The sequence below is a fragment of the Dromiciops gliroides genome, chromosome 2 (assembly GCF_019393635.1).
Source record: "Dromiciops gliroides isolate mDroGli1 chromosome 2, mDroGli1.pri, whole genome shotgun sequence".
In the NCBI taxonomy this organism is placed as follows: domain Eukaryota; kingdom Metazoa; phylum Chordata; class Mammalia; order Microbiotheria; family Microbiotheriidae; genus Dromiciops; species Dromiciops gliroides.
In genome coordinates, this window is record NC_057862.1 from 194,481,467 (window position 1) to 194,506,307 (window position 24,841).

The 24,841-nt window shown below is 40.3% G+C and overlaps 1 protein-coding gene across 1 annotated transcript in view; it reads right to left on the minus strand.

The window, feature by feature from the left end:
* TGM7 (transglutaminase 7) overlaps window positions 1–24,507 on the minus strand; it is a 65,077-nt gene extending 40,570 nt beyond the window's left edge. Inside the window, exons 1-2 of the mRNA XM_043980567.1 lie at window positions 24,474–24,507; window positions 15,531–15,653 (exon numbers count right to left, since the gene is read on the minus strand). Of these exons, the coding sequence (XP_043836502.1) occupies window positions 15,531–15,653; window positions 24,474–24,507 (157 nt within the window). The remainder of the gene's footprint in view (window positions 1–15,530; window positions 15,654–24,473) is intronic.
* Between the last annotated feature and the right edge of the window lie 334 nt (window positions 24,508–24,841).

A 24,841-nucleotide genomic window follows, 5' to 3' on the forward strand; every position in this document is an offset into this window, starting at 1 on the left:
AACTTTCCTTACCAATGCAGGTTTGTACTTTCTTTGCAATTTTTAGTCTGAGAAAGTTAACCTAGAGCATTGAGAGACTGAATGAATTGCTCAGGGTCACGGAACACAATATGTGTCAGTGGCTGTGTGAATGAAAATGTATGTGATTAATCACCACCACCACCACCACCATGATCACCATCACCATTGTGAGATTAAAATAACCACCTGCCTGTAGAAGTAGTAGGCACACTACAAGGTACCAGAGTTTGCTGTCCTCTGGAAGCCGAAGATCAAAGACAGCCTAAACTTTGGGAATGGTCTTTCATTTGCCATTTCCAGATCAACCAAAGAATAATTGAGAAAATGTGCCATTCATCATGCGGTCTGCTGTGGTTGAATAAAATAATTTATCTCCTACGTGCAGCTGGAGATGTAAGCCCCCAGAAAATACCATACCTACCTTTTGAGAAGCTTTCGGTTCAGTTAGGTAGTGGTAGTGATGGGAGATATAAGTCATTTGATCAGATTTTTTTTTTTTTTTGGCGGAGCAATGAGGGTTAAGAGACTTGCCCAAGGTCACACAGCTAGTAAGTGTCAAATATCTGAGGCTGGACTTGAACTCAGGTCCTCCTGAATCCAGGGCTCATGTTTTATCCACTATGCCACCTAGCTGTCCTGAGATAAGTCATTAAAAAAAAACAAATGGACAAAATCATGTCTAGCTAGATTTTACATATCCATCGATTACATATCCCCTTCTGGAGCTACATCACCCAGAAGATTATAAGTTAGGGTTTTTTCCGTGTTTTTTTTTTAATTTAGAAATGAACAAATATTAAATAAAACAGCATTTTCATATACATAAACTAACAGAAAAAGAGACTGTATAGCTTGCTTATCTCATAAATATGTAATATATTCAGCATGTAACTTTCAGAGTAGTAATATTTGCTGTTATTTTTGGAATTCACTAGATTCTTTTCTGTACATTTTAAAATACATATAATATATATATATATACACAGCCTATACTCACATGGATTGTCATAAAGGACAGATTGAAACATGAATAAACAATGGAGAAATGTGTAAATTAAATAGGACATTAATATCGTGTGTAATCAGAGAAACAAGTACATAATTTGGAGAAGCCAATTTGAAGATGGGGTGGCAGGAAGACATAGGAGTCACTTGTCTGAACAGGTAAAGTTAGCAACTAATTATTTGCCACCTTATGCAAACAGTGACTGCTGTTCCTGCTTGTTAATAAGGCTAATTGGGGTGGGGGTGGAGGCATGGGAAGAACCACCAATAAGTACAGAACATGGTAGAGAATAATAAAGAGAAGAAAAGATCTGGACAAAGTATTTAAAAGATTTGAAGAGGGAGAAAACACTTTCAGCCAGAGTAATTGGGGAAGACTGTACAGCAGGAGAGATATACAGAGGAGGTAGAAGAAAGTCTGTTGGTTTCTGTTGTTGTTGTTGTTTTTGAATTGTATCCAACTCTTCACAATCCCATCTGGGGTTTTCTTTCTTTCTTTTTCCCCCAGGGCAATGAGGGTTAAGTGACTTGGCCAGGGTCACACAGCTAGTAAATGTTAAGTATCCGAGGCCGGATTTGAACTTGGTTCCTCCTGAATCCAGGGCAGGTGCTTTATCTACTGTGCCACCTTTCTGCCCCCAGTTTGGGGTTTTCTTAGTAGAGATACTGGAGTGGTTTGTCATTGTCTTCTTCAGCTCATTTTACAGATGGGAAAATTGAGACAAACAGGATTAAGTGACTTGTCCGGGATCACACAGCTAGTGTCTGAAGCTAGATTTGAATTCAGGAAGTTGAGTCTTCCCGACTCCAGGCCCAGCACTCTGTGCATTATGCCACCTGCTCCCAGCTAGGAAGGAAACTAAGATATTTGAAATGGAGAGATGAGGAGGGAGTAGAACATAAGATTCTTTTTTTAAAATCATAAATGTATTTTATTATTTTCCAGTTACATGTAAAGATAGTTTTCAACATTTGTTTTCATAAGACTTTTTTTTCTTTTTTTTTTTAGTGAGGCAATTGGGGTTAAGTGACTTGCCCAGGGTCACACAGCTAGTAAGTGTTAAGCGTCTGAGGCTGGATTTGAACTCAGGTACTCCTGACTCCAGGGCTGGTGCTCTATCCACTGCGCCACCTAGCTGCCTCCTTCATAAGACTTTTAGTTCCAAATTTTTCTCCCTCCCTCCCTCCCTTCCCTCTCCCCTCCCCAAGACAGAAAACAATATGATATAGGTTATATATGTACAATCACATGAAACAAATTTTTGTATTAGTCATATTGTGAAAGAAGAATCAGAACAAAAGAGGAAATCCTCAAAAAAGTAAAAATAAAAACAAAAGTAGAAACACTATGGTTCAATCTGCATTCAGAATCCACAGGTCTTTTTTCTGGATGTGGAGAACATTTTCCATCATGAGTTCTTTGGAATTATCTTGGATCATTGTACTACTGAGAAGAGCTAAGTCTATCACAGCTGATCATCACACAATATTGCTGTTACTATGTACAATATTCTCCTGGTTCTGCTCATTTCACTCAGCATCAGTCCACTTAAGTCTTTCCAGGTTTTTCTGAAATCTGCCTGCTCATCATTTCTTACAGCACAATAATATTCCATTACATTTACATACCACAACATATTCAGCCATTCCCCAATTGATGCACATTCCCTCCATTTCCAAGAACATAAACTTCTTAAAGGCAGGGCTGTTTCCATTTTGTCTTTGCATTCCTAGCATTTGGCACAGTGCCTGGCACATGATAAATGATTAATAAATGCCTGTTGATTTTTTTTTCAGTGCAACAAACATTTATTTTATTTTTTCCAGTTACATGTAAGGGTAGTTTTCAACATTCATTTTCATAAGATTTAGAGTTCCAAATTTTTCTCCCTCCCTCCCTTTCCTCCCCCCTCCAGAAGACATCAACTAATCTGATATAGGTTATATATGTACAATCCACAAGTGCTCACTATTTCTTCAGAGGAGCAGTAACCTGCCTACCCCTTTCTCACTCCAGCTACCCAGTTCTTACTGAATAACATAATTGGCATATAGAAATTTGGCACCTGTCAGGAAATCCTTAACTACCTGATGACCTCTTCTCTAGATCTATCTTTTTACCTTAGGACTGTTGCCACTAGTCCTGACTTATGTCTTGCCACTGGATCCCCATGATTCTGGAGGAGAGAGTGAGACTGATGACTTTGCACAGCTCTACCTCACTTAAATACATTTCATTACAAGTCAAGACATCACCCTTCATGGGGCAGCTAGGTGGCGCAGTGGATAGAGCACCAGCCCTGGAGTCAGGAGTACCTGAGTTCAAATCTAGTCTCAGACACTTAACACTTACTACCTGTGCGACCTGGGGCAAGTCACTTAACCCCAATTGCCTCACTAAAAAAAAAAAAAGACATCATCCTCCCGAAGTCAGTCTTCCTCTTTGAGAACCAAGGATGAACAACAAAACAACAACAATCTTTTTACTTTATTTTTTCTTGTTTATCACAACCTACAAAACCTTTCACCTGGCCACCCATTTATACTTTTTGCTCAATCAGTCTCCTTCTTTCTCACTTTTTCTCATTCACTCTCTCTTTTTTAACTGTATACAATCTCTCTTAAAAACAGTTTTTTATTGATAGTTTTGTTTTTTACATTGCCTAGATTTCCCTCTAGATTCTTTCCTCTTTCTCCTCCTAGAGAGTCATCACTTACAAATAATCCTGTAAAAAAAAAGGAATAGAAAAAAACCAGCAAAGCCAATCACATAAAAAAATCTCATGCTACCTACCATGTTCCCACTGTCCTTTAGTGAGTTCTTCTTCCAAATTTTTATTCTAGTTTTATTCATTATTCTAGTAAATGCTTGTTGATCAATTGATAGCTCTCCTGAATTTCTTCCTTTCTCTTTTTATTTCTACTTCTTGTTGTACCTCATTCAGACTGAGGACTTTCCATTTTTCTCCTTCCTTTTTTTTTTTTTTTTTTTTTTTTTTAGTGAGGCAATTGGGGTTAAGTGACTTGCCTAGGGTCACACAGCTAGTAAGTGTTAAGTGTCTGAGGCCGGATTTGAACTCAGGTACTCCTGACTCCAGGGCCGGTGCTCTATCCACTGTGCCATCTAGCTGCCCCTTTTCTCCTTCCTTTTTAATCTTGCTGCTTCAAAAAAGTGGATTTGTCAAAGGAATGACCATGAATTAGGGAATGGCTAAACAAGCTGTAGTATATGATGGTGGTGGAATATTATTGTGCTATAAGAAATGACAAACAGGATGATTTCAGAAATGCCTGGGAAGACTTGTATGAATTGATGTATAGCGCGGTGAGCAGAACCAAGAGAACACTGTGTATAGAGACAGAATATTGTTTGATGAAGAACTGTAAAAGACTTAACTATTATCAACAATATAATGATCCAAGACAATCCCAAAGGACTATTGATAAAACATACTATCCACCTCCAAAGAACTGATATTGATAGAACACAAACTGACACATGCTATTTTTCACTTTCTTTCATTTTTTTCTTATATTCAAGTTTTCTTGTACAAAATGACTAATATGGTAATGTTTTACATAATTGTACATGTATAACCTATATCTGATCTGATCAGGAAAAGGAAAGAGGGAAGGAAGGATAAAAATTGGAACCCAAAACTATAAATAAAGATGCTTATTACTTTAAAAAATTAAATTTAATTTAAAAAAAAAGAAAAAAATGTGGATTTGTGAGGGTTGATGTATAGGAATGTATATATGTGAGCTATATATGCATAAATTTGTGCACATGAATATGTGTGACTAAGAATGTTTGTGTCTGAGCATTTAGGTTTATGTCATAATGCCTCTTCATTTCCTGTACCATAAAGATCAAAGTCCTTGGCCTAGCATTCAAGGCCTTTCACAATTTGACCCCAGTTCACCTGTCTAACTTTATCTTCAGCTTGATCAGTTTGCCTGATCCCCAAACACAGCATGCACATCCCTACCTCTGTTCTCTAGTTCATTCCCTTCTCTTTTCCACCCTGCTTATCCAAATCCTACCCATCTTTCAAAACCCAATTCAATTTCAAAATTGTTCGAACTGGGGGCAGCTAGGTGGCGCAGTGGATAGAGCACGGGCCCTGGAGTCAGGAGTACCTGAGTTCAAATCCGGCCTCAGACACTTAACACTTACTAGCTGTGTGACCCTGGGCAAGTCACTTAACCCCAACTGCCTCACTAAAAAAAAATTGTTCGAACTTTGAATTCACAGACCTTATTGTCTGTACAACATATATGGCAGCTCAGTGGTGCAGTGGATAGAGCACTAGCCTCTTTTACCACCCTACTTTACCACTTTTCTGGAGCACCACATATGGAACTTTCTAATGTAGAAAGTTCCAGCTTCCTAGCCAATTGGAAACATCTTGCCTGTGATATAAAATATGGGAAACCCTGTCCATACCATACCCAACCCTCTTTGTATCAGGAAACAACTTTGTTATGAGGATTAGAACCCAGGCATGCCCACACTAAACTGGGAGGAGTAGCATTCAAATAACCTGGGAGTTGGATCCAAACAGAATGTCATATTGGGTCATCTATATCCTTCCTCCTCTTTTCTTGGTTTAAAGATAATTTCACCTAGGCCTGGATGACCCCTGCCTGCTAAGTCACAGACATATCCTTTCCCTGTGGAAGTTCAATTGTATCCTTGCCTGTGATTATGATCCAGACACAGGTGTGCATAGATTGTGAGCCTTATGTTCCGGCACACCCCTTGACTTTTTCCCCAAGGGATCCAGGTCCCCTCTCCCTTTTCTTGCCCTCCTCAACATGAACATCTCTAGTTAAGTACCTCTTCTTGAGTGCTAAAAATGCACCAAATTGCTTTTTAGCATCATTGGCTGGTTCCCTTCATGTATGATAATCTCTAAGTTCATAAAAGTAGCAACAATAATCACATATGCTGTTTGTAATTTTGCAACATTCAGTTTCAGCAGTTTATGGTTGTCACTTTTTTTCATTTACATTACTGTTGTCATTGTGAATATTGTTTTGCCTGATTTGTTTACTTCTATTTGTGTCAATTCATGTCTTTCCATGCTTCTGTGTATTCATTAGAGTAATTTTTTTTTTAATTTTAAAGTGAGGCAATTGGGGTTAAGTGACTTGCCCAGGGTCACATAGCTAGTAAGTGTTCAGTGTCTGAGGCCGGATTTGAACTCAGGTACTCCTGACTCCAGGACCGGTGCTCTATCCACCACGCCACCTAGCTGCCCCAATAATTATTTTTTACAACATACTAATATCCCATTGGGCAGCTAGGTGGTGCAGTGGATAGAGTGCTAGACCTGAAGTCAGGAAGACTTATCTTCCTGAGTTCAAATCTGGCCTCAGACACTGTCTAGCTGTGTGACCCTAGGCAAGTCACTGTTTGCCTCAGTTTCCTCATTTATAACATGAGCTAGAGGAGATGGCAAACCATTCCAGTATCTTTGCCAAGAAAACCCTAAATGGACTCACAGAGTCAGACACAACTGAAAAAGACTGAACAACAATATCTGATTACATTTATATATCACAATTTGGCAACTAGATGGTACAGTGAATAGGACTTGAGTTCAAATTTGACCTCAGACACTAGCTATGTGACCCTGGGCAAGTCACTTGACCCTGGGCAGCACTTAACCCTCTTTGCCTCAGTTTCCTCATCTGTAAAATGAGCTGGAGAAGGAATGGCAAACCACTTCAGTATCTTTGCCAAGAAAATCCCAAATGAGTTGATGAAGAGTTGGACATAACTGAAACAAATGAATATATCACAGTTTGTTTGGCAACTCCCCAATGACGGGCATTGACTGTCTCCAGTTTTTTATTACCCCAAAAAGTGCTACTATAAATACTTAAGTTGTACTAATTCACAGCTTGTGTTAACATGCTTATCTTTCATAACCCCTTCAATATTTATTATTCTTGTCTTAGATTATCTTTGCCAATTTGGGGGGCATGAGGAGAAACTTCGAAGTTGTTTTGATTTACATTTCACTTATTATTAGCAATTTGGAGCATCCTTTCATTTGGTTATTAATAGTTGACAATTCCTCTTTTGAGAACTGTTCATATCCTTTGTCCATTTTTTATTAGGGAACAGTTTTTACTTATAGATTTATCTTAGCAATCTACATATCTCACATACCAAACCCTTCTCCAAGAAATTTAACACTGATTTTTTTTCCTAGTTGGCAGCTTCCTTTCTTATTCTTGATGCAAAAATTTTGTTTCTGCAAAAACTTTTGAATTTCATGTAGTCAAAATGATCAAATTTGGCTTTCATAATTGCCTCCATCATTTGTTTGCTTAAGAATTCATCTCCTAAGAGGCAGTTAGGTGGTGTAGTTGATAGAGCCCCAGCCTTGGAATCAGTAGGATATGAGTTCAAATCTGCCCTCAGATATTGACTAACTGTGTGGCCCTGGGCAAAGTGTGTGACTCCAACTGCCAAAAAACTCCCAAATTCATCTACCCATTGATGCAAAAGCTACATGATCTGCTTCTCTTCTACTATTTTTATGGTACAATCTTTAATATTCAGGGAATGTATCTATTTTGAATTGATTGGGGGATATGATATAGGATATTGGTCTAATCCTAATGTCTACAAGACTGTTTGTTATTGTTCAGTTGTTTCAGTCATGTCATACTCTTCACGATTCCATTTGAGGCTGACATGGGGCTTAGTATGACCAGATAACAGGGCAGACATATCAAGGAGTCAAGGGACTATTAAAGTTTAAAATGGCCAGCTAGATATTAGGACAGACACACCTAAGAAATACAGGGAGATAACATTCTACAGTAGGAAAGCCAGTTAGATGTAGCTACTACCTGACTGGAGCCAGGAGACAGAAATCACTCTGGAGATCAGGACCATCATTCCTCAAAAATAATCCCCCTCGACTCTCAGAAATGTCAAGCATCCAGGCTTTCTCCACCCCACCCCCAAAAGGAACTTTCCATTTTCATTTTTATTTTTATAAAAATTTCAGTTTTGTCCTCTATAAAAGTGTTTTCCTTCCTTCTGTTCTGGGAGGAAGATGTTTCTAAGCCATCTCCTCCCCAGGGATGAAGCCCTTGACTTATGCCTCAGTCACTTTCTCTAGAACCAAATAAAAGACCGTTTTAATACTAATTGGACTGTGTAGGAGAGTGTAATTCTTTACAGAGGAATACCTAATGACCCTCACCACCTACTTCCCCCGTGACAGTAAGCAGCAAAGGGAATTTTAATCAAAGACCTCTGACTCCAAGTCAACAGTAGTAAAGAGTCTCTTCATAAATCATCAGGTTAATTTGCTTCCTTAGCACCCTAATCCAGAGGCAGTTTAATATAGTAGGCAAAGGATTAGTCCTACAGTCAAGAAGACCTGATTTCAAATTATATCTCTGACACTACATGATCCTGGGCAAATGAAAGTGCAGATCTGCATTGGTAGAGAGGAAGGAAACAGAACAAGCATTTATTAGGCTCCTACTATATGCCAGGCACTTTACAAATATCTCATTTGGTTCTTTCTAACAACCTTGAAAATTGGAGCTATCACCATTTTACAGTTGAAGAAACTGAGGCAGAAACAGGTTAAATGACTTGCCCAGGACCACACAGCTTGAAAGTTTCTGAAGCTAAATTTGAATTTAGGTTTTCCCGATGCCAGAACTCAATCCACTGCCCAACCTACCAGTAAAGGGTATTTCCTCACCAGAAGTTTACCATGCCAATAAATCATAAGTAGGACAAAACCAGTGTTCCAATTAGCTCTGGAGCAGCTTATCTTTCCCTTCAGGGGGAACCCACCTTTCTACTTTATGTAGATTTCTCTGAACATGATGGCTTCATTCTAAAATGGCACTCAAGCTTTCTCTCCTACACTTCCTTGCAGACAAAACAGAAACAGAAGTACAACAACCCCAAGTTAGTTTACTAATAAGCTTGTATCAAATTCTATGATAGTCACCTTCAAATCAGAAAAATATTTAAGTGATCACATTTCTAGTCATTCCTTTCAATTGCTTACTCTCTCCTTCTCAAAGTCTCATTAAAAAAAAAAAAATTCTTGACCTCATGGATTACATTACTTTCATTTCTCAATATTTGTCTTTCCTTTCAGCTACCCAGCAAGCCATTCTTCAGAGCAAAGAAGAAAACAAAAGAAAGAAGAAAGAAGCAGATCATCAAAATTAACCAGCACCTAAACCAAGCATAGGCCATGTTCCACACCCATAGTTCCTCACCTCTGCAAAGAAGGGAGGGAAGTGATCATGCATGGTTTGTTTGAAATAGTTGTCTTGATGAACTATACAGCTTCTACATTTTTTTTCCAGTTTATTTCTCAAATTTGGCTTTCTGAAAGACTTCCTAAATGGCCAATCCTTTTTTCCTCTAAACCCTTTACGCAACAGAGGTTTCTAGATAGTTACACAATAGCTTTCTCATGTCTTCCGTCATTGTTTGATTCCTATGTTTTTCATGTATATTCAGTTGCCCCAATTGCTGCTCTGATGTCTAAGGAGTAAGTCACCCCTGAAGAGCTGACCTCAAAAACCCAAGCCTATTAAGTGATGCCAAATGTGACAAAACACAAATGATGTCACCAGGCAGTGTGTGACTAAGAACTAAATAAATGGTACAGTGACAAATACATTAAGTTAGACTGAGAGCTGCCTGTGGCCTGGAATGGTCACAGAAGACTGCATGGGAGAAGCAGGATGAAAGGTGAACCTTGAAGGACAGGGAAGATCTGAATAGGTAGAGAGGAGGAGAGATATGGAATAAGCAAAGGGAGACAAGTGGAAATGAGTGTCATATATTTGGTGGATGGTAAGCAGACCAGTAAGAGTGGAGTTGAGGGTATAGGATACAGGACCAGTGAGAGATAAAGTTGAGAAGGTAGGTTAGGATCATACTGTAGTGTGTATACAAATTAGATTTAAAAACTCCTTGGAAGACTAATCACGCGCCATCATGCTGTGAAAGTATTAGGCATTTAGTCAATGTTTTTGAATGAAGGAATGGAAAGCAAAGGAGTTGCTAGAGAGTCTAAGTTGAAAGAGGAGGCTGAGGTCCCTGGTTCCTTCAACCTGTTTCCACATACCCATCTCTCTTGACAAACACAATTGACTAAGAACCCACTGATCCCGACCTGGTCTAGGTTCCCAGAATTGATTAATTACCTGGGGCTGACCAGACATTATCATTCTGGCTTCTGATTATTTTGGAAAATCCCCAAACTCTCCTCTCTGCAGATTCCCAAGCTTTCTTCATGGATTTTAGCTTGTTATGCAAAAGAACTTATCTGGTGAAACTAAGAGATAGTTACCCCCCCCCCCCAAAGCAGTCTTGTCACTCTCTGTCTTAGTGCCCTATATAAAACCTGTTCCCAAAGCTCCTCTTTGGGTACTCCACATCTTGCCTGTGTGGTACCACGAGCTACAATTCCTCTACCTCATTAAAGACCTCGATTTTGTTGTCTTGATTGTTTTCATTAAAATTTTAGGTTGACACTCTGTACAATGCCCTTTGCAGAGAACTCTAAGGGGATGATATCCAAGCAATGAATGGCATCAACCTCAGGTTTTATGGCTTCCCCAACTTTGGCTGGGATGACTGTGCTGATGTAGCTATATCCCCATGTTATGGACCCGGGGTACCTCAGAAGTTTTCTGGGGTAAATCAAAGAAACTTCTCCTTGAGAAACTAAACCAAAGGACAGCCACACCTAAAGAGATAAGTGGCACAGGATCGGGACTGAGTTAGCTCCAGGACCACCACCCTTCATTCCAGTCTCCTCCCCCGCCCCTTGGGGGGATAAGATTAGGCGTGTGTGGCTACTGCCTTTGTGGCATGAGGGGGAGAGAGATGGCTTGAGAGATCCAAAACCACCCCTCACCCAACTTCTCCCAGCCACCACCAGTGGGGGATGATCTTCCCCCAATAAGGGAACTTTCCATAATCAGATGATCACCTCATTGGACCACCATCAGTCCTATCTCCTGCTGGGGGAGAAAGGTATCTCAGAGAACCATGCCTCTGTGCCATGCTTTCTCCCCATGAAAAGTCCAAGAACTTCTCTCTTGGTTTCCTTTCCCTAGCCCCTAAATAAACTATTATTTTATTTTAATTGGATTTGTGTGCAAGAGGGTGTGTAATTCTTTAAAGAGGAATTCCTAAGAACCCCTACCCCAAACCCCCATCGATTTTCCCCATAACACCCACATACTTAGATAGAGATTTCTAAGAGACACAAGCAGTGCCTCTAGGTTCCCCCTTAGGGCAGGTAGGTGATACAGCGGATAGAGTGCCAGGACTTGAGTCAGAAAGACTCATCTTCCTGAATTCAAATCTGGCCTCAGGAATTTACCAACTATTTGATCTTGGATAAGTCACTTAACTCTGTTTGCCTGTTTCCTCATCTATATAATAAGCTGGAGAAGGAAATGACAAACCACTCTTGTATCTTTTCCAAGAAAACTCCAAATGGGGTCACAAAGAGTCAGACATGGGGGCAGCTGGGTGGTGCAGTGGATAAAGCATGAGACCTGGATTCAGGAGGACCTAAGTTCTAATCTGGCCTCAGACACTTGACACTTACTAGCTGTGTGACCCTGGGCAAGTCACTTAACCCTCATTGCCCCGCAAAAACAAAGAGTCAGACATAACTGAAACAACACAACACCTAGGTTCCCTTAGTTTTGGCTGCGGTGACTTTGCTCACAACTTATTCACTCATTCATTCATTCATGGAAATTATTAAGTGCTAGGTATTATATTAGGTGCTGGGAATACAAAGATAAAAACGAACCAGCCCCTACTCTTTTTTTTTTTTCCTTTCTTTTTTTTCAGTGAGGCAATTGGGGTTAAGTGACTTGCCCAGGGTCACACAGCTAGTAAGTATTAAGTGTCTGAGGCCAGATTTGAACTCAGGTACTCCTGATTCCAGGGCCGGTGCTCTATCCACTGCGCCACCTAGCTGCCCCCAGACCCTACTCTTAAACAAGTTTCCATTCTACTGGCTCTCTATTGCATCTCATATGATACAAACTTTAGCATTTAGGGCACTACACAGTCTGGCTTCAACCTACTTTTCTCATCTTATTTTATATTACTATCCTTCATAAACTCTATGTGTCACACACTGCTCCGTGAGAACAGCCAACCAGTTGTTCTTCAAATGGTCCATCTCACAATTTTGTGCATGTGTACAATCTGTCCCTCATGTACTCTTTCCTCATCTCTACATCACAGAATTTTTATTTTCCTTCAAGGCTGACTTAAGATGCTGCCGCCTCAATGGAGCCTCACCTGATTCCCCTCCCACCCCCAAACCCTTTTTGTTCTAGGTGGCTCAGTCGATAAGAGTGCTGAAGTCAGGAAGGCCTGAATTCAAATCCTGACAGACATTTACCAGCTATGTGACCCTGGCCAAGTGACTTAACTCTTCTCAGTCACAGTCCCCCCATTTGTAAAATGAGGATAATAATAGCACCTACTGACAGGCTTGTTGCAAGGATAAAATTAGATAAAAAGTATAGTTTTTTGTGAACCTTAAAGGACCCTATAAATGTTAGCTGTTTTATTTAGTTATTTACTTGTTCTATCTTGCTACTCCACCCCCAATGGAAGGTAAGGTCTTAGAAGGCAGGAACTGCTTCCTTTCTTTCTTTTTGCATTCTCAGCACATGGTAGGCACTTAATAGATGTTTGTCAAAACAAATTGCCCTCTTTTCCTACACTTAACACTAGCATAATTAACTATCTTAAGAAGGGAAAGGGTGAGTTCGCCAGGGCTCAGGCAGTAGCAATATATTCAATCACATTGAATCAAACTATGTGAAGGTGGTTATGGTTGATAGATGAGATGGAAGCCAAGTCAACAGAATAGTTTGGATTCTTTTTTTAGAGGTTGAGGAGAAGTAATAAAGGCAGCAGAAGCTTTTCTACTTCACTTATGTGACACTAGTACTGGTCACTGAAAGAATTTTCTGGAAATGGCTTTCTAGGCAATCTGGTAAAATAGCAACCTGGTAAAACTTGGCTGCAGTGGTTAAATATGGCTGGCAATAAAGTCATGCTGGATGACCTCTCAAGGTCCTTTCTAGCCCCATAGATTGCTAAGAAAAGAGACTGTTTATCAAGTGAGCAAAGAAAAACATCTGTATCTTTTATACATATCACTTCTTCCCTAACGTCAGAACAAGGATTGGGAAAATAGCCACAGAGAGCCCAGCTGTTCAATTCAATACAATACAATACAACAAATAGTAATTAAATGCCTACTGTGTGAAAAGTCTTATAGTTGGCCCTGGATATTTGAGACAAAACAAAACAAGACAGTCCCTTCTCTCTAAGAAATTAGATTCTACTTAATAAATTAAACAATAAATAACAAACACATGCTTCTGCCGTTCTGTCTACTATTACACTCATTGAGTTTCTCCCTTTTCCTGTCATTCATAATAATTAAAATTAATTAGGTCAGTAGAATCCCAATACTTACCCTGATCCATTTCTTTCTCTCTTCTTTTGTTGTTGGGAGCACTTCAATCTACATGTAGATTCCAGATCTGTTCACCTCTTCTCAGCATTTATAGTCAACATCATAGAACCTAGCCTTCCATCCTCCCTACAGATGGGTGGTGCTGCCATTTCCTCCTCCTCCTCCCAGTCCTCCTCTCATGTTTCCCGTTGTCCTGGGTGGATCTTGTTTAGAGAAAAGGAAGCTCCTACCTAAAGCTTTTTTAAATTGCAAAGGGATTTATTTCAGTGGCCTCTTTTTCAAGTCATGAAGGTTTTGAGCAGCCTGAAGAAGAAGCAGCAGCTTGGTGTTTGTGAGGGGTTTTTGTACTTTTTTGATCTGCCTCTCTACAACTTTTGTTGTCTTATGGCAAAAGTCTATTCAGGACCAAATGGTTATGAAAGCAAGTTCACACTCCAGTCCACAATGACCTGGAGAACTTCATACCAAAAGAAAGCTAAAGAGAAGTCAGGGGATTGCGGTTAGAGATGAGGAGGGTACAAAAATTTGTATAGTCACACACAAACCAGACCCACACTTGAGAGAAGTAAGCAAAGGTGATGTAGGAGTAGTATTCACAAAGCAGAGTATTCATCCGGCAGTTTAAAAAAGCTATTTACATGTTTATTGCTTGTTGTCAGAGGTATGTAAGAGGTGGTTAATTCCCTGAGTTAATCTGGATGATTCATATTAAATTTCTATGGCTATTATAGCAAATGTTTTACATCACTCCTTTTTTTTTCCCTTTTGGCCAGATGTGAATGGGAATGGAGCTATAGTCAGATTCAATTCAATGAACATTTGCTCAACACCTTTTATGTATGAGATCTAGTGCAACAGGCTAAGGAAAATAAAATAATGATTAAGATACATTTCTTGTTCCTAGAGAGTTTATAGTGTATATGGGGAGATAATACTTGTCCACAAATAATTACAATTCAAGACAGTGTGAGAAAAATGTTGTATAACTAGTACAAAGGAAGTATCATGGGAGCCCAGAGGGAGGGAGGGATCACTTTCAGCTCTGGTGATCAAACAATCAATCAGTATAGTCAGTCAGTCAATAAACATTTATTAAACACCTAGTGCCAGGCACTATGCTAAGCACTGAAGATACAAAAAGAGGTAAAATACGCGCTCCAGAAGCTCACAATCTAATGAGGAAGATAACAAGCAAACAAATATGTACCAAAAAGCTATACAGAGTAAAAAGGAAATAATTAATGGAGGAATGGCACTTGGGAAAGCTTGGGAAAGACTTCCTGTAGAAGGTGGTATTTTAGTTGGGACTTGAAGGAAGCCAGAGAAGCCAGTAGGCAGAGAGGAGGAGGGAGAACATCCTGGGTATAGGGGACAACCAGAGAAAAAGCCCAGAAATGAGATGGAGTGTCTTGCTCAAGGGCCAGTGAAGGGGCCAGTGTCATTGGATTGAAAAGTATGTGGCAGGGAGTAAGGTGAAAGAAGACTAGAAAAGACTAACAGGGGGTCAATTTATGAACATCAAAGAGAGGATTTTGTATGTGATCTTGGAAGCAAGAGGAAGCCACTGGAGTTTATTGAGCAGGGGGGGTGACATGATTGGACCTGTGTTTTAGGAAAATTACTAGACCTTCTTCTCTCTTCCCCCTTTATGCTACTTCGCTTGGTGATCTCATCAGCTCCCACGGATTTAATTACCATCTTTATGCTGAAGATTCTCAAATCTACCCGTCCTGCTTGAACTATTTTGCTGACCTATTCTAATCTCATACCTTCAAATACCTTTCAAATGTCTCGAACTGGTTGTCCAGTAAACATCTTAAACTTGACGTACCTGAAACCAAAATCATCATCTTTCCCCCAAACCCTCCCCACCTTTTACCGTCCCTGTTACTGTAGAGCTCCCAGTCGCTCAGGCTCACGACCTAGGAGTCATCCTGGATTTCTCGTTATTTCCTCCCTCCCTACAACATCCAATCTGTTGCCAAAACCTGTCAATTCCAACTTTGCGGCATCTCTCGATGAGATTGCCAAGGGAAGTAGTATAGAGGGAGAAGAGAAGACGGTCCAGGACAAAGCCCTGTGGGATACCTACAGTTAGAGGGCATAATCTGGATAAAGATCCAACAAAGAGGACTAAGGAAAGAGTGGTCAGATGGATAAGAGGAAAACCAGGAGAAAGCAGTATCCTGAAAACCTACAGAGGGGCAGCTAGGTGGCATGGTGGATAAAGCACCTGCCCTGGATTCAGGAAGACCTGAGTTCAAATCCGACCTCAGACACTTGATATTTACTAGCTGTGTGACCTTGGGTAAGTCACTTAACCCTCACTGCCCTGTCCAAAAAACAAAAACAAAACAAAACAAACAAACAAACAAAAAAACTAGGGAGAAGAGGTCATCAAGGAAAAGAGGATGATCAACAGTGTCAAAGACTACAGAAAGATCAAGAAGAATGACTGAAAAAAGACTATTGGATTTGGAAATTAAGAGATCTTTTGTAACTTTAGAGAGAGCAATCTCAATGAAACACTGAAGTCAAAAGCCATATTGTAAGTGGTTAAGAAGAGAGTGAGAAGAGAGAAAGTGGAACCTTTTCAAGGAGTTTAGCCCAAAAGGCCAAAAAAGATATAGGATGATAGTGAGAATGGAAGAATCAAGTGAGTTTTGAGGATGGGGGAAACATGAGTTTTTTTTAAGTATCAGGGAAGCAACCAGCAGAAAGGGAGAGATTGAAAATGAGTGAAAGAGTGGGGACGACAGGGGGAAATCTGTTGTAGGAGACAAGTCGGAACAGGTTGAACAAGTATTTATTATGCATCTACCCTGTCCCAAACACTGTGCTAAATACAAGGGATACAAACAAGTACAAAGAATGAAACAATCCCTGAGAAAAGTTATCATGATGAAGATAGCATTCAAACTGGGCTTTTAAAAATGAATTGAATTTTGATAGGGACACATGAGGGAAGAAAGTATTCTAGGCAGAGGGACTGGCATAAATAAGGTTGAGGAGGCAGGGAAGTATAATGTGTATCTATTCTGGAAATAGTAATAAATAATCCAACTCAGATGAAACATAGCACTGGTGTGGGAAACCTCTGAGACCTGGGATTAGAAAGTGGATTGAGGGGTGGCTAGGTGGCGCAGTGGATAAAGCACCGGCCCTGGATTCAGGAGTTCCTGAGTTCAAATCTGGCCTCAGACGCTTGACACTTACTAGCTGTGTGACCTTAGGCACGTCACTTAACCCCCATTGCCCCACCAAAAAAAAAAAAAAGTAGAAAGTGGATTGAGACTATCTGTTGTAGTGCTTCAAATGGAAGGCTAAAGTGTTAGAACTTTACTTTCTGGGCAAAGCTGAGGCATTCAAAGTTTCTCAGTGCAAGACAGGATAGGGAGGAATAAAAGTTTGCAGAGAAGTTTCAAACCTAGTCCTGTTAACAAAACCAAGTAAGTCAAAAAGATGAGCTGGTTTGAGGGGGAATTAATAAATTTGATTTAAGATATGTTGTATTTGGTGAATCAAATGAGATAATATTTGTTTTAAAAAATGCTTCACAGTGCCTAGCACATAGTAGGCTCTGTATAAATGTTTATTTGCTGCCTCTTCCCTACCAGTAGCCCATTTAGGTCAAGCTATCCAACAGGAAACTGAAAATGAAGGACTAGAGCTCTAGGGAGAATATAGTGGTGGGGAGATTTGGAAATCATTTGCAACAAGAGTTGAATTTGAAGCCCTAAGAATAGATGAGATCTCTGAGAGAGAGAGAGAGTTCAGAAAGAAGTGAGATGAAGGCCAAAGACATTACCTTGGTCAATACCCCCAAAGTGGTCAAAGGGTGAGAAGTAATAATAATAAATAATAACAATAAGAATATGGTACTTTGAGGTTTCAAAGCACTTTGTCTATATTGTCTCAAGTGAACTTTATGATAATAAAGTAAAGGGAATATCAAAAGAAAAGAGGAGACCCAAGATAATAGTATTGTGTCATGGAAACCAAAGGACAAGAGTTACAAGAAGGAAGGGTGGTCAACGGTGTAAAATACAGCAGAGAGGTCAAGGAAGATGAAAACTAAGAAATGGCCACTGGATTTGGTGATTAGAAAATCAAAGTGGACCCTTAAGAAAATTATTTCATGCTTTGCATGATTGTACATGTTTAACCTAATCAAATTCCTTATATCTCAGGAAGGAAGTGTGGGAGAAAATCTGGAACTCAAAATTAAAAAAAAAAGGTTAAAAATTGTATTTACATATAATTGGGAAAAAATAAAATATTAAAAAAGAAAATTATTTCAGTAGGATGGTTGGGTAGAAGTCAGGTTATAAAGAATTAAGGAAGACATCCATGGTGAAAGTATAGATTAATTGTTGTAGGTTTTTGGTGATAAAGAAACAGAATATTATCTTGAAAATGTAATGGGATCAAAGGAAGGTTGCTTTAGGTCAGGGAAGAAGTAAGCATGCTCAAAGGCAGAGAAGCAAGTGGAAGAGAGAAATATATATCTTTGGAAGAGGGAAATATTAAAGATGTGAGAGAGGTGGTGAAAATTGAAACATAGTTCCAGGAGAGAAAGGATGTGATGATCCCAAGTTAGAGAATTAATCTTTAAAAGGAAAAGGAGCTTAATGTTGTGTTTCTTGTTGTTTAGTTGCGTCCAACTCTTCCTGACCCCATGGACAATGTTGTCCATGGGGTTTTCTTAGCAACAAAAGATGCTGGAGTGGTTTCCCATTTCTTTCTCCAGTGGATTAAGGCAAACTGAATTTAAGTGACTTGCTAAGATCACACAGCTAGATAGTAAGTATTTGAGGTCAAACTTAAACTCAGGTCTTCCTGAGTCCATGCCCAGCTCTCTATCCACTGAGCCATCTAGCTGCCTTCATGTGGTCGTACACACCTGTAATACTGGCCGTCAAGGAAGTCGAGGCTAGTGGATCCCTTGAACTTGGGAGTTCTGAACTATAGTAGGTCTAAAGCTAGTTGCTTTGTCTGCACTAAGTCCAACACCAATATGGTGAGCCCCTGGAAGTCAAGGGGAAGGGCACCAGGAGAGGCAAACTGGTCCAAGAAGGAAGGAAGAAATGAGGGAAGGGGGAGAAAAGGAAGAAACTAATCTAAGATATCTAAGATAGCAGAGAACAAGAGGAGAATGGATGAAGTTAGAAAAATTCTGAAATTATGAGTAGGAGGTAGAAGCAGCTGGAGAGGGGAAAAAAGGAAGAAGAGAAAAGGTAAGACAGGGTAACTGGACTTAGACTTAGGAAGACCTGGGTTCAAATCCTCCCTCTAACACTTACTAACTGTGGAACTATGGACAAGTTGAACTCCCTGAACCTCAATTTTATTTAAATGAGAATAATGATACAAGGAGAATATACCACTTATCTGTTAGGGCTTAAATTATCTTTCTCTGATTACTCTAGCTCACACTGGAGTTTTTGTTTTCTAAGCTTTGACCTCAGTATCACACATTTTTTTTTTTTAACTTAAATGTTCTCCACATACTTACTATCTGTGTGACCCTGAGCAAGTAAAATAATCTCTCTGTGTCTCAGTTTCTTCATCTGTAAAATGAGCGAGTTGGACTCAGTGGCCTGTAAGGTCCATTCCAATTTAAAAAGTATTATCTCATATAATGATTGGAATGACGCCACCTGCTGGAGAGCTACTGTAGGAAAGCTCCGCCATGAGGAGAAGGCGTCTGAGGGCAAGCCATGTGGCTTTTCTTTGGTGTCAGGAAGTGACATTTGCTTGTGGGAGGAAGATGGGGCGAGACTGGCTCTCTCGCTCTTTTTCGCCAGGACTCTCGTGGAGAGAGGAGCAGAAGTGTAGCTCCCCAAGATAGATAGCTGAATCTAGACCTTTCTCTCTTCACCAAATTCTTATTATCCTTAATAAATGCTTAAAAGTCTAAATTCTTGCTAAAGCTTCTAATTTATTGGAGACCACTCATTAGATATTTTAGACAGACTAGCTAGAATTTTAGAACCTTACACTCATAATACTAGGTGTTAGATTTGTGGAGCAGGTAAGTGGATCTGTGGATAGAGCACTGGGTTCATCTTCCTGAGTTCAAATCTGACCTTAGACACTTACTGTGTGACCTTGAGCAAATCACTCAACACTGTTTGCCTCAATTCTTCATCTCTAAAATGAGCTGGAGAAGGAAAAGGCAAACAACTCCAGTAGCTTTGCCAAGAAAACCCCAAAAGGGGTCACAGAGAGTCAGATACAACTGAAATGACTGAACAACAACATTCGTTACCCTCAACTAGATTATAAGCTTCTTGAAGGCAAATCTTATCCATCTTTTGTATCTCATACCATGTGTAGTAGAATTCTGAGAACATAGAAGGTACTCATTAAGTACTTGTGAATTGATTTTAAATCTGTGCATATTATTGGAGGGTTTAGCCAGGGAAGCTGAATCTCCTCAGATATGGCACTTGGTTACTATGTGTGACACTTTTTTGCATGTATACCACAAGTCACATGGGGTACCAAAGAAGTGTAAGTCCTTCAAATCAGTACTGCCTTCCTTGAGCCAAGAGAAAGGTAGTGTGTCACTATATAAGAGGCAGCTAGATGGCATTGTGGATAAAAGTATTGGATTTGAAGTCAGGAAAACCTGAGTTCAAATCCCACCTCAGACACTAGCTCTGTGACCCTGGGCAAATTACTTAACCTCCGTCTGCCTGAGTTTCTTCTTCAAAATGAGGACAATAATATCCACTACCTCCCAGGGTTCTTATCAAGATCAAAAGAGATAACATCTGCATAGTACTTTGTAAAACTTAAAATGCTATATAAATGTTAACCACTTTTATTGTTGTTGTTAGACTAATTAGCCAGTGAAAGGATACAGTATCTGATTTGCCTACAAGGTCATGTTTTACTTGATGCACCAATCTAATGGTTTTGCCAGGTTAAATCTAGCATGTATAAGATAGCCACCCAAAGGCTGGAATAGAACCCCTGGTCAACAAGTCCTCAGCCTAAAACAAAACAAAAAACCACCAAGTTCTTAGCCTGAAAATACCTAGATGACTCCTTGACACAGTGGTGTCGCTAGAATATGTTCTCTTAGATCAGAGCATTCCCTACGTTTTTTGCAAGAAGACAGCCAACATTCTAAAGTTACACAGTTTATTAAAGTTGGTATAGATCAAAGGAGAGGCAGCTAGGTAGTGCAGTGGATAGAGCACCAGCCCTGGAGTCCCAAGGACCTGAGTTCAAATTTGGCCTCAAACATTTGACACTTACTAGCTGTGTGAAGCTGGGCAACTAACTTAATGCCAGTTGCCTTGCCCCCCCTCAAAAAAAAAGGATCAAAGGAAAAAGATTGAGTTCTCCTCTACAGAACTTTCCACCCCATATAACAAATCTTGTCACCTGTCTTCTCTCCCAGCTTCAAACCTGTTCTTCAAACCTGTTTTCGGCGCATACCCACCTCTAAGAGTTTCATCAAGGTGGGGCGGGGGGGGGGGGGGGGGGGGGGGGGGGGGGGGAGGGTTAAAAGGGGAAGGACATATTCAACTTCTGGCTCCCTTTATCCCTGAATCATCATCTCCTTGAGCCTCAAGGTAAAAAATAATTTAAAAGAGATAAGAAAACTGGCACAGGGCACGAGTTATAAGAGTATTATTAATCATCTTCACTCCCTCATGCTGGCTCATTCAAGCCACAGAGAGGAAAAAATAAGTAATTAACTTGTTTAACTTCTACCTTCTTTGAGGTGACTGGCCTCAGGCTTACATTTGGTCTTAGTTTGCACCAGAGAACCTTCATCACTTCATTTCTTCAAAGGTTAAGAGTAAAAAAGGATCACCTTAGAGATAATTTGCCTGCTGTCAGCCCTGGGAAGGCTAATAATTAAAAATAATAATCTAGTGTAACATGTGGTTGTCTCGATGTGTGGCTTGCTGGGAGGCAAACATAAATTTTTAGTGTCTCTTTCTTCCCACCCTTCTCTAAGGGAGACTCTAATTCCTGTCAGGAGGGGAAGCAGGAGGTTATGGTCAGAGACTGGCCACTCTGAGGTACTATGGTAGAATTATATCCATCCCCTCCCTTAAATATCATTAGTCTAAAGTGAAGCTTCTTAAACTGTGGGTGTAGACCCCATATGGAGTTGCATAACTGAATGTGGGGGTTGTGAAGAGTTTTACAACAGTACAAGGTTATATATACCTATTTTATATACCTCGATACCCAGGGTCATGTAAAAATTTCTCAGGTAAAAAGGGGTTGTGAGGGGCAGCTAGGTGGCGCAGTGGATAAAGCACCGGCCCTGGATTCAGGAGTACCTGAGTTCAAATCTGGCCTCAGACACTTGACACTTACTAGCTGTGTGACCCTGGGCAAGTCACTTAACCCCCATTGCCTCGCAAAAAAACAAAAAAACCCAAAACAAACAAAAAAAAGGGGTTGTGAGTGGAAAAAGTTTAAGAAGCCCTAGCTAGTCTCAAGGATATACTTTTGGGTTTAAGTTAAATTCCTCATCACTATTTCTTATTTTTTATTTTTATTTTATTTTAGTTTTGTTTTGTTTTGGTGGGGCAATGAGGGTTAAGTGACTTGCCCAGGGTCAGTCACACAGCTAGTAAATGTGAAGTGTCTGAGGCTGGATTTGAACTCATGTACTCCTGAATCCAGGGTTGGTGCTTTATCCACTGCGCCATCTAGCTGCCCCCCCCAATCACTATTTCTTAATAGCAAAAGGAGAGTCCCAAACATTATCTCCAAAGTTTGGCCTCTTTCTCACCATATGCCATTTCCATGATAAATGCACATAGTAATTTGTTGTTGTTCAGTGGAATCTGAACCTGTGTGACTCCATTTGGGATTTTCTTAGCAAAGATACTGGGGCAGTTTGTCATTTCCCTCTCCAGTGGATCCATTTTGTCAGGCAATCAGAGGGTAAGTGACTTACCCAGGGTCATACAGCTAGGACGTATCTGAACCTGGATTTGAACTCAGGTCTTCTTGACTCCATGCCAAGGGGTCTATCCACTGAGCCAACAAGCTGCCTCTGCACATAGTAAGTAAACCCATAGCCAGACAGAGAAATATACATAGAAGAATGTATACCAGACAACAAAGAGTAAAGGAGCTCTTCCATTGGGAATAAGGCAACTCAGATCAACCAGGAGAGTCCTAGATCTCACCTAAAAGGGAAATTCCCTGAAGTTTCCAGTGCAGCAAGCTGTTAACAGGGACATAACAAAGACTGTCAGGTCTTCTCATGTTAGTTCCTTCTAGAATCCTTCTCTCCCTTCTGCAATTTGAAGAGAGACTGCAATGGCCCATCTTCTCTCTTGAAGTTGGTAGCCAGAAAAACCCATAAAAAGTGAAGAGCCCAGAAGTCTCTTCTCTCCTATTCTTACTAACTCTGCCCTACACTTCATAGAGGCACTGGACATTGATCTCCACCAATAAGGAGAGAATTCCATACCAATGGGTTTTGGGGGTCAGTTCACACTAATGTTTATAAATAACTTTGATGTTTACAAAACACTTTATAATTATCATCTCATTTGATCCTCACAACAACCCTGAGAGGTAGGTACTATGATTATCCCCATTTTATAGATGAAGAAACAAAAGCAGGCAAAGCTTAAGAGACCTGCCTAGGGTCACACAGCTAGTAAGTGTCTGAGGCCAGATTTGAACTCAGATCCTCCTAACTCCAGGCCCAATACAACATCCTCTGTGACAGCTAGCCACCTTCAACATTTCTTACAGTATAGTAATATTCCATCACGTTCATGGTGCCATAGCTCCTTTCCAGTCTTTTGCTTCCGCACAAAGTACAGATATAAATATTTGGGTGCATATCTGGGGGGGGGGTGTCTCCATTTTTGTCCTTGACCCCTTTGGAGTGTATGCCTAGCAATGGATTCTGTAACGATTGGAATGACGCCACCTGCAGGAGACTTACTGTAGAAGAGTTCCACCCATGAAGCGAAGGTCTTTGAGGGCAAGACCAGGAGTCTTTTCTTTGGAAAAGGAAGTGACACGGGCTAGTGGGAGGAAGAAGGAAAAGACTAGCATTCTGTCTGGCTCTTTCCTTTGGACTCTGGTGGAGAGCGGAGCTAGAAATGTGCTCTCCCTTTAATAGATAGGAATCTAGGTCTTTCTCTCTCTCTTTACCAAATTCTTATTCTCCTTAATAAATGCTTAAAAGCCTAACTCTTGCTAAAGCTTATAATTTATTGGCAACCACTCATTAGATATTTTAGACAGTTTAGCTAGAATTTTAGCCCTTAACAATTCTCTGGGTTAAAGGGTAAGGGCATTTTAGTAATTTTATTTGCATCATTCCCAAATGTTCTCCAGAAAGGTTGGACCAATTGACAGCTCCACCAATACTGCATTATTGTTTCCATTTTTCAATAACCCTGCCACCATTTATAATTCCTATATTTTATAATCACTGTCAATTTGCTGGGGGTAAGGTGGAACCTCAGAATTATTTTGATTTGTATTTTTCTTATTAGTGATTTGGAGCATTCTTCTTAATTATTAATGGTTTGACACTCTACTTTTCAATGCTACCTTCCACCACCTGGTCTTTTATAATGCAATTTGTTCCCCATCAATGAATCAACAAACATTTATTAAATACCTCCCATGTGGAAAGGGGGCAGAGCCAAGATGGCAGAGGAAAGGTAGTAACCACTCAGACTTCCTGACACAATTAGTCTAAAAAAAACCTCCAAACACAGCCAGAAAACAACTCCGGGAGCAGTAGAACCCACAAAGAGATGGCTGAGATCATTTTCCAGCTAAAGACACCTTGGAAGTTTGGCAGAAGGGGGAGCCAGTCTGGGAGTGGAGTCCAGCCCCACAATCACGCCAATACAGATACAGCCCTAAGCAGGTTGTACTGATGAAACTTACTCCTGAGCCTCCAGATCAGCTGCAGTGCCGGCATCTTCTGGAACTAAGCTCACAGTCTGGTGAGAGGGCTGAATGGCTGGCTGGGGGTGTCTACAGGGGTGTATGCAGGAGCTAAGGGAGGATTTGGATGTCCTACCCCACCAGGGAATCAGGAAGAAACCTCGAGTGGTGGCAGCCCAGGTGGGGGAGGGTTGAAGGCTCATTGGAGCTAGCAACTACAGCACATAAAGTTTTGCTGCCTAGTTGATTGGCAAATTGGCTTGGGGTTACCTATGGACCAGAGAAAGGGTCAGGTGAGTGAAGAAACTTCCCCTCATTAAATCATATAACCTGGGACCCTGTGAAGCTTGGGACGGTATATCCTGGAA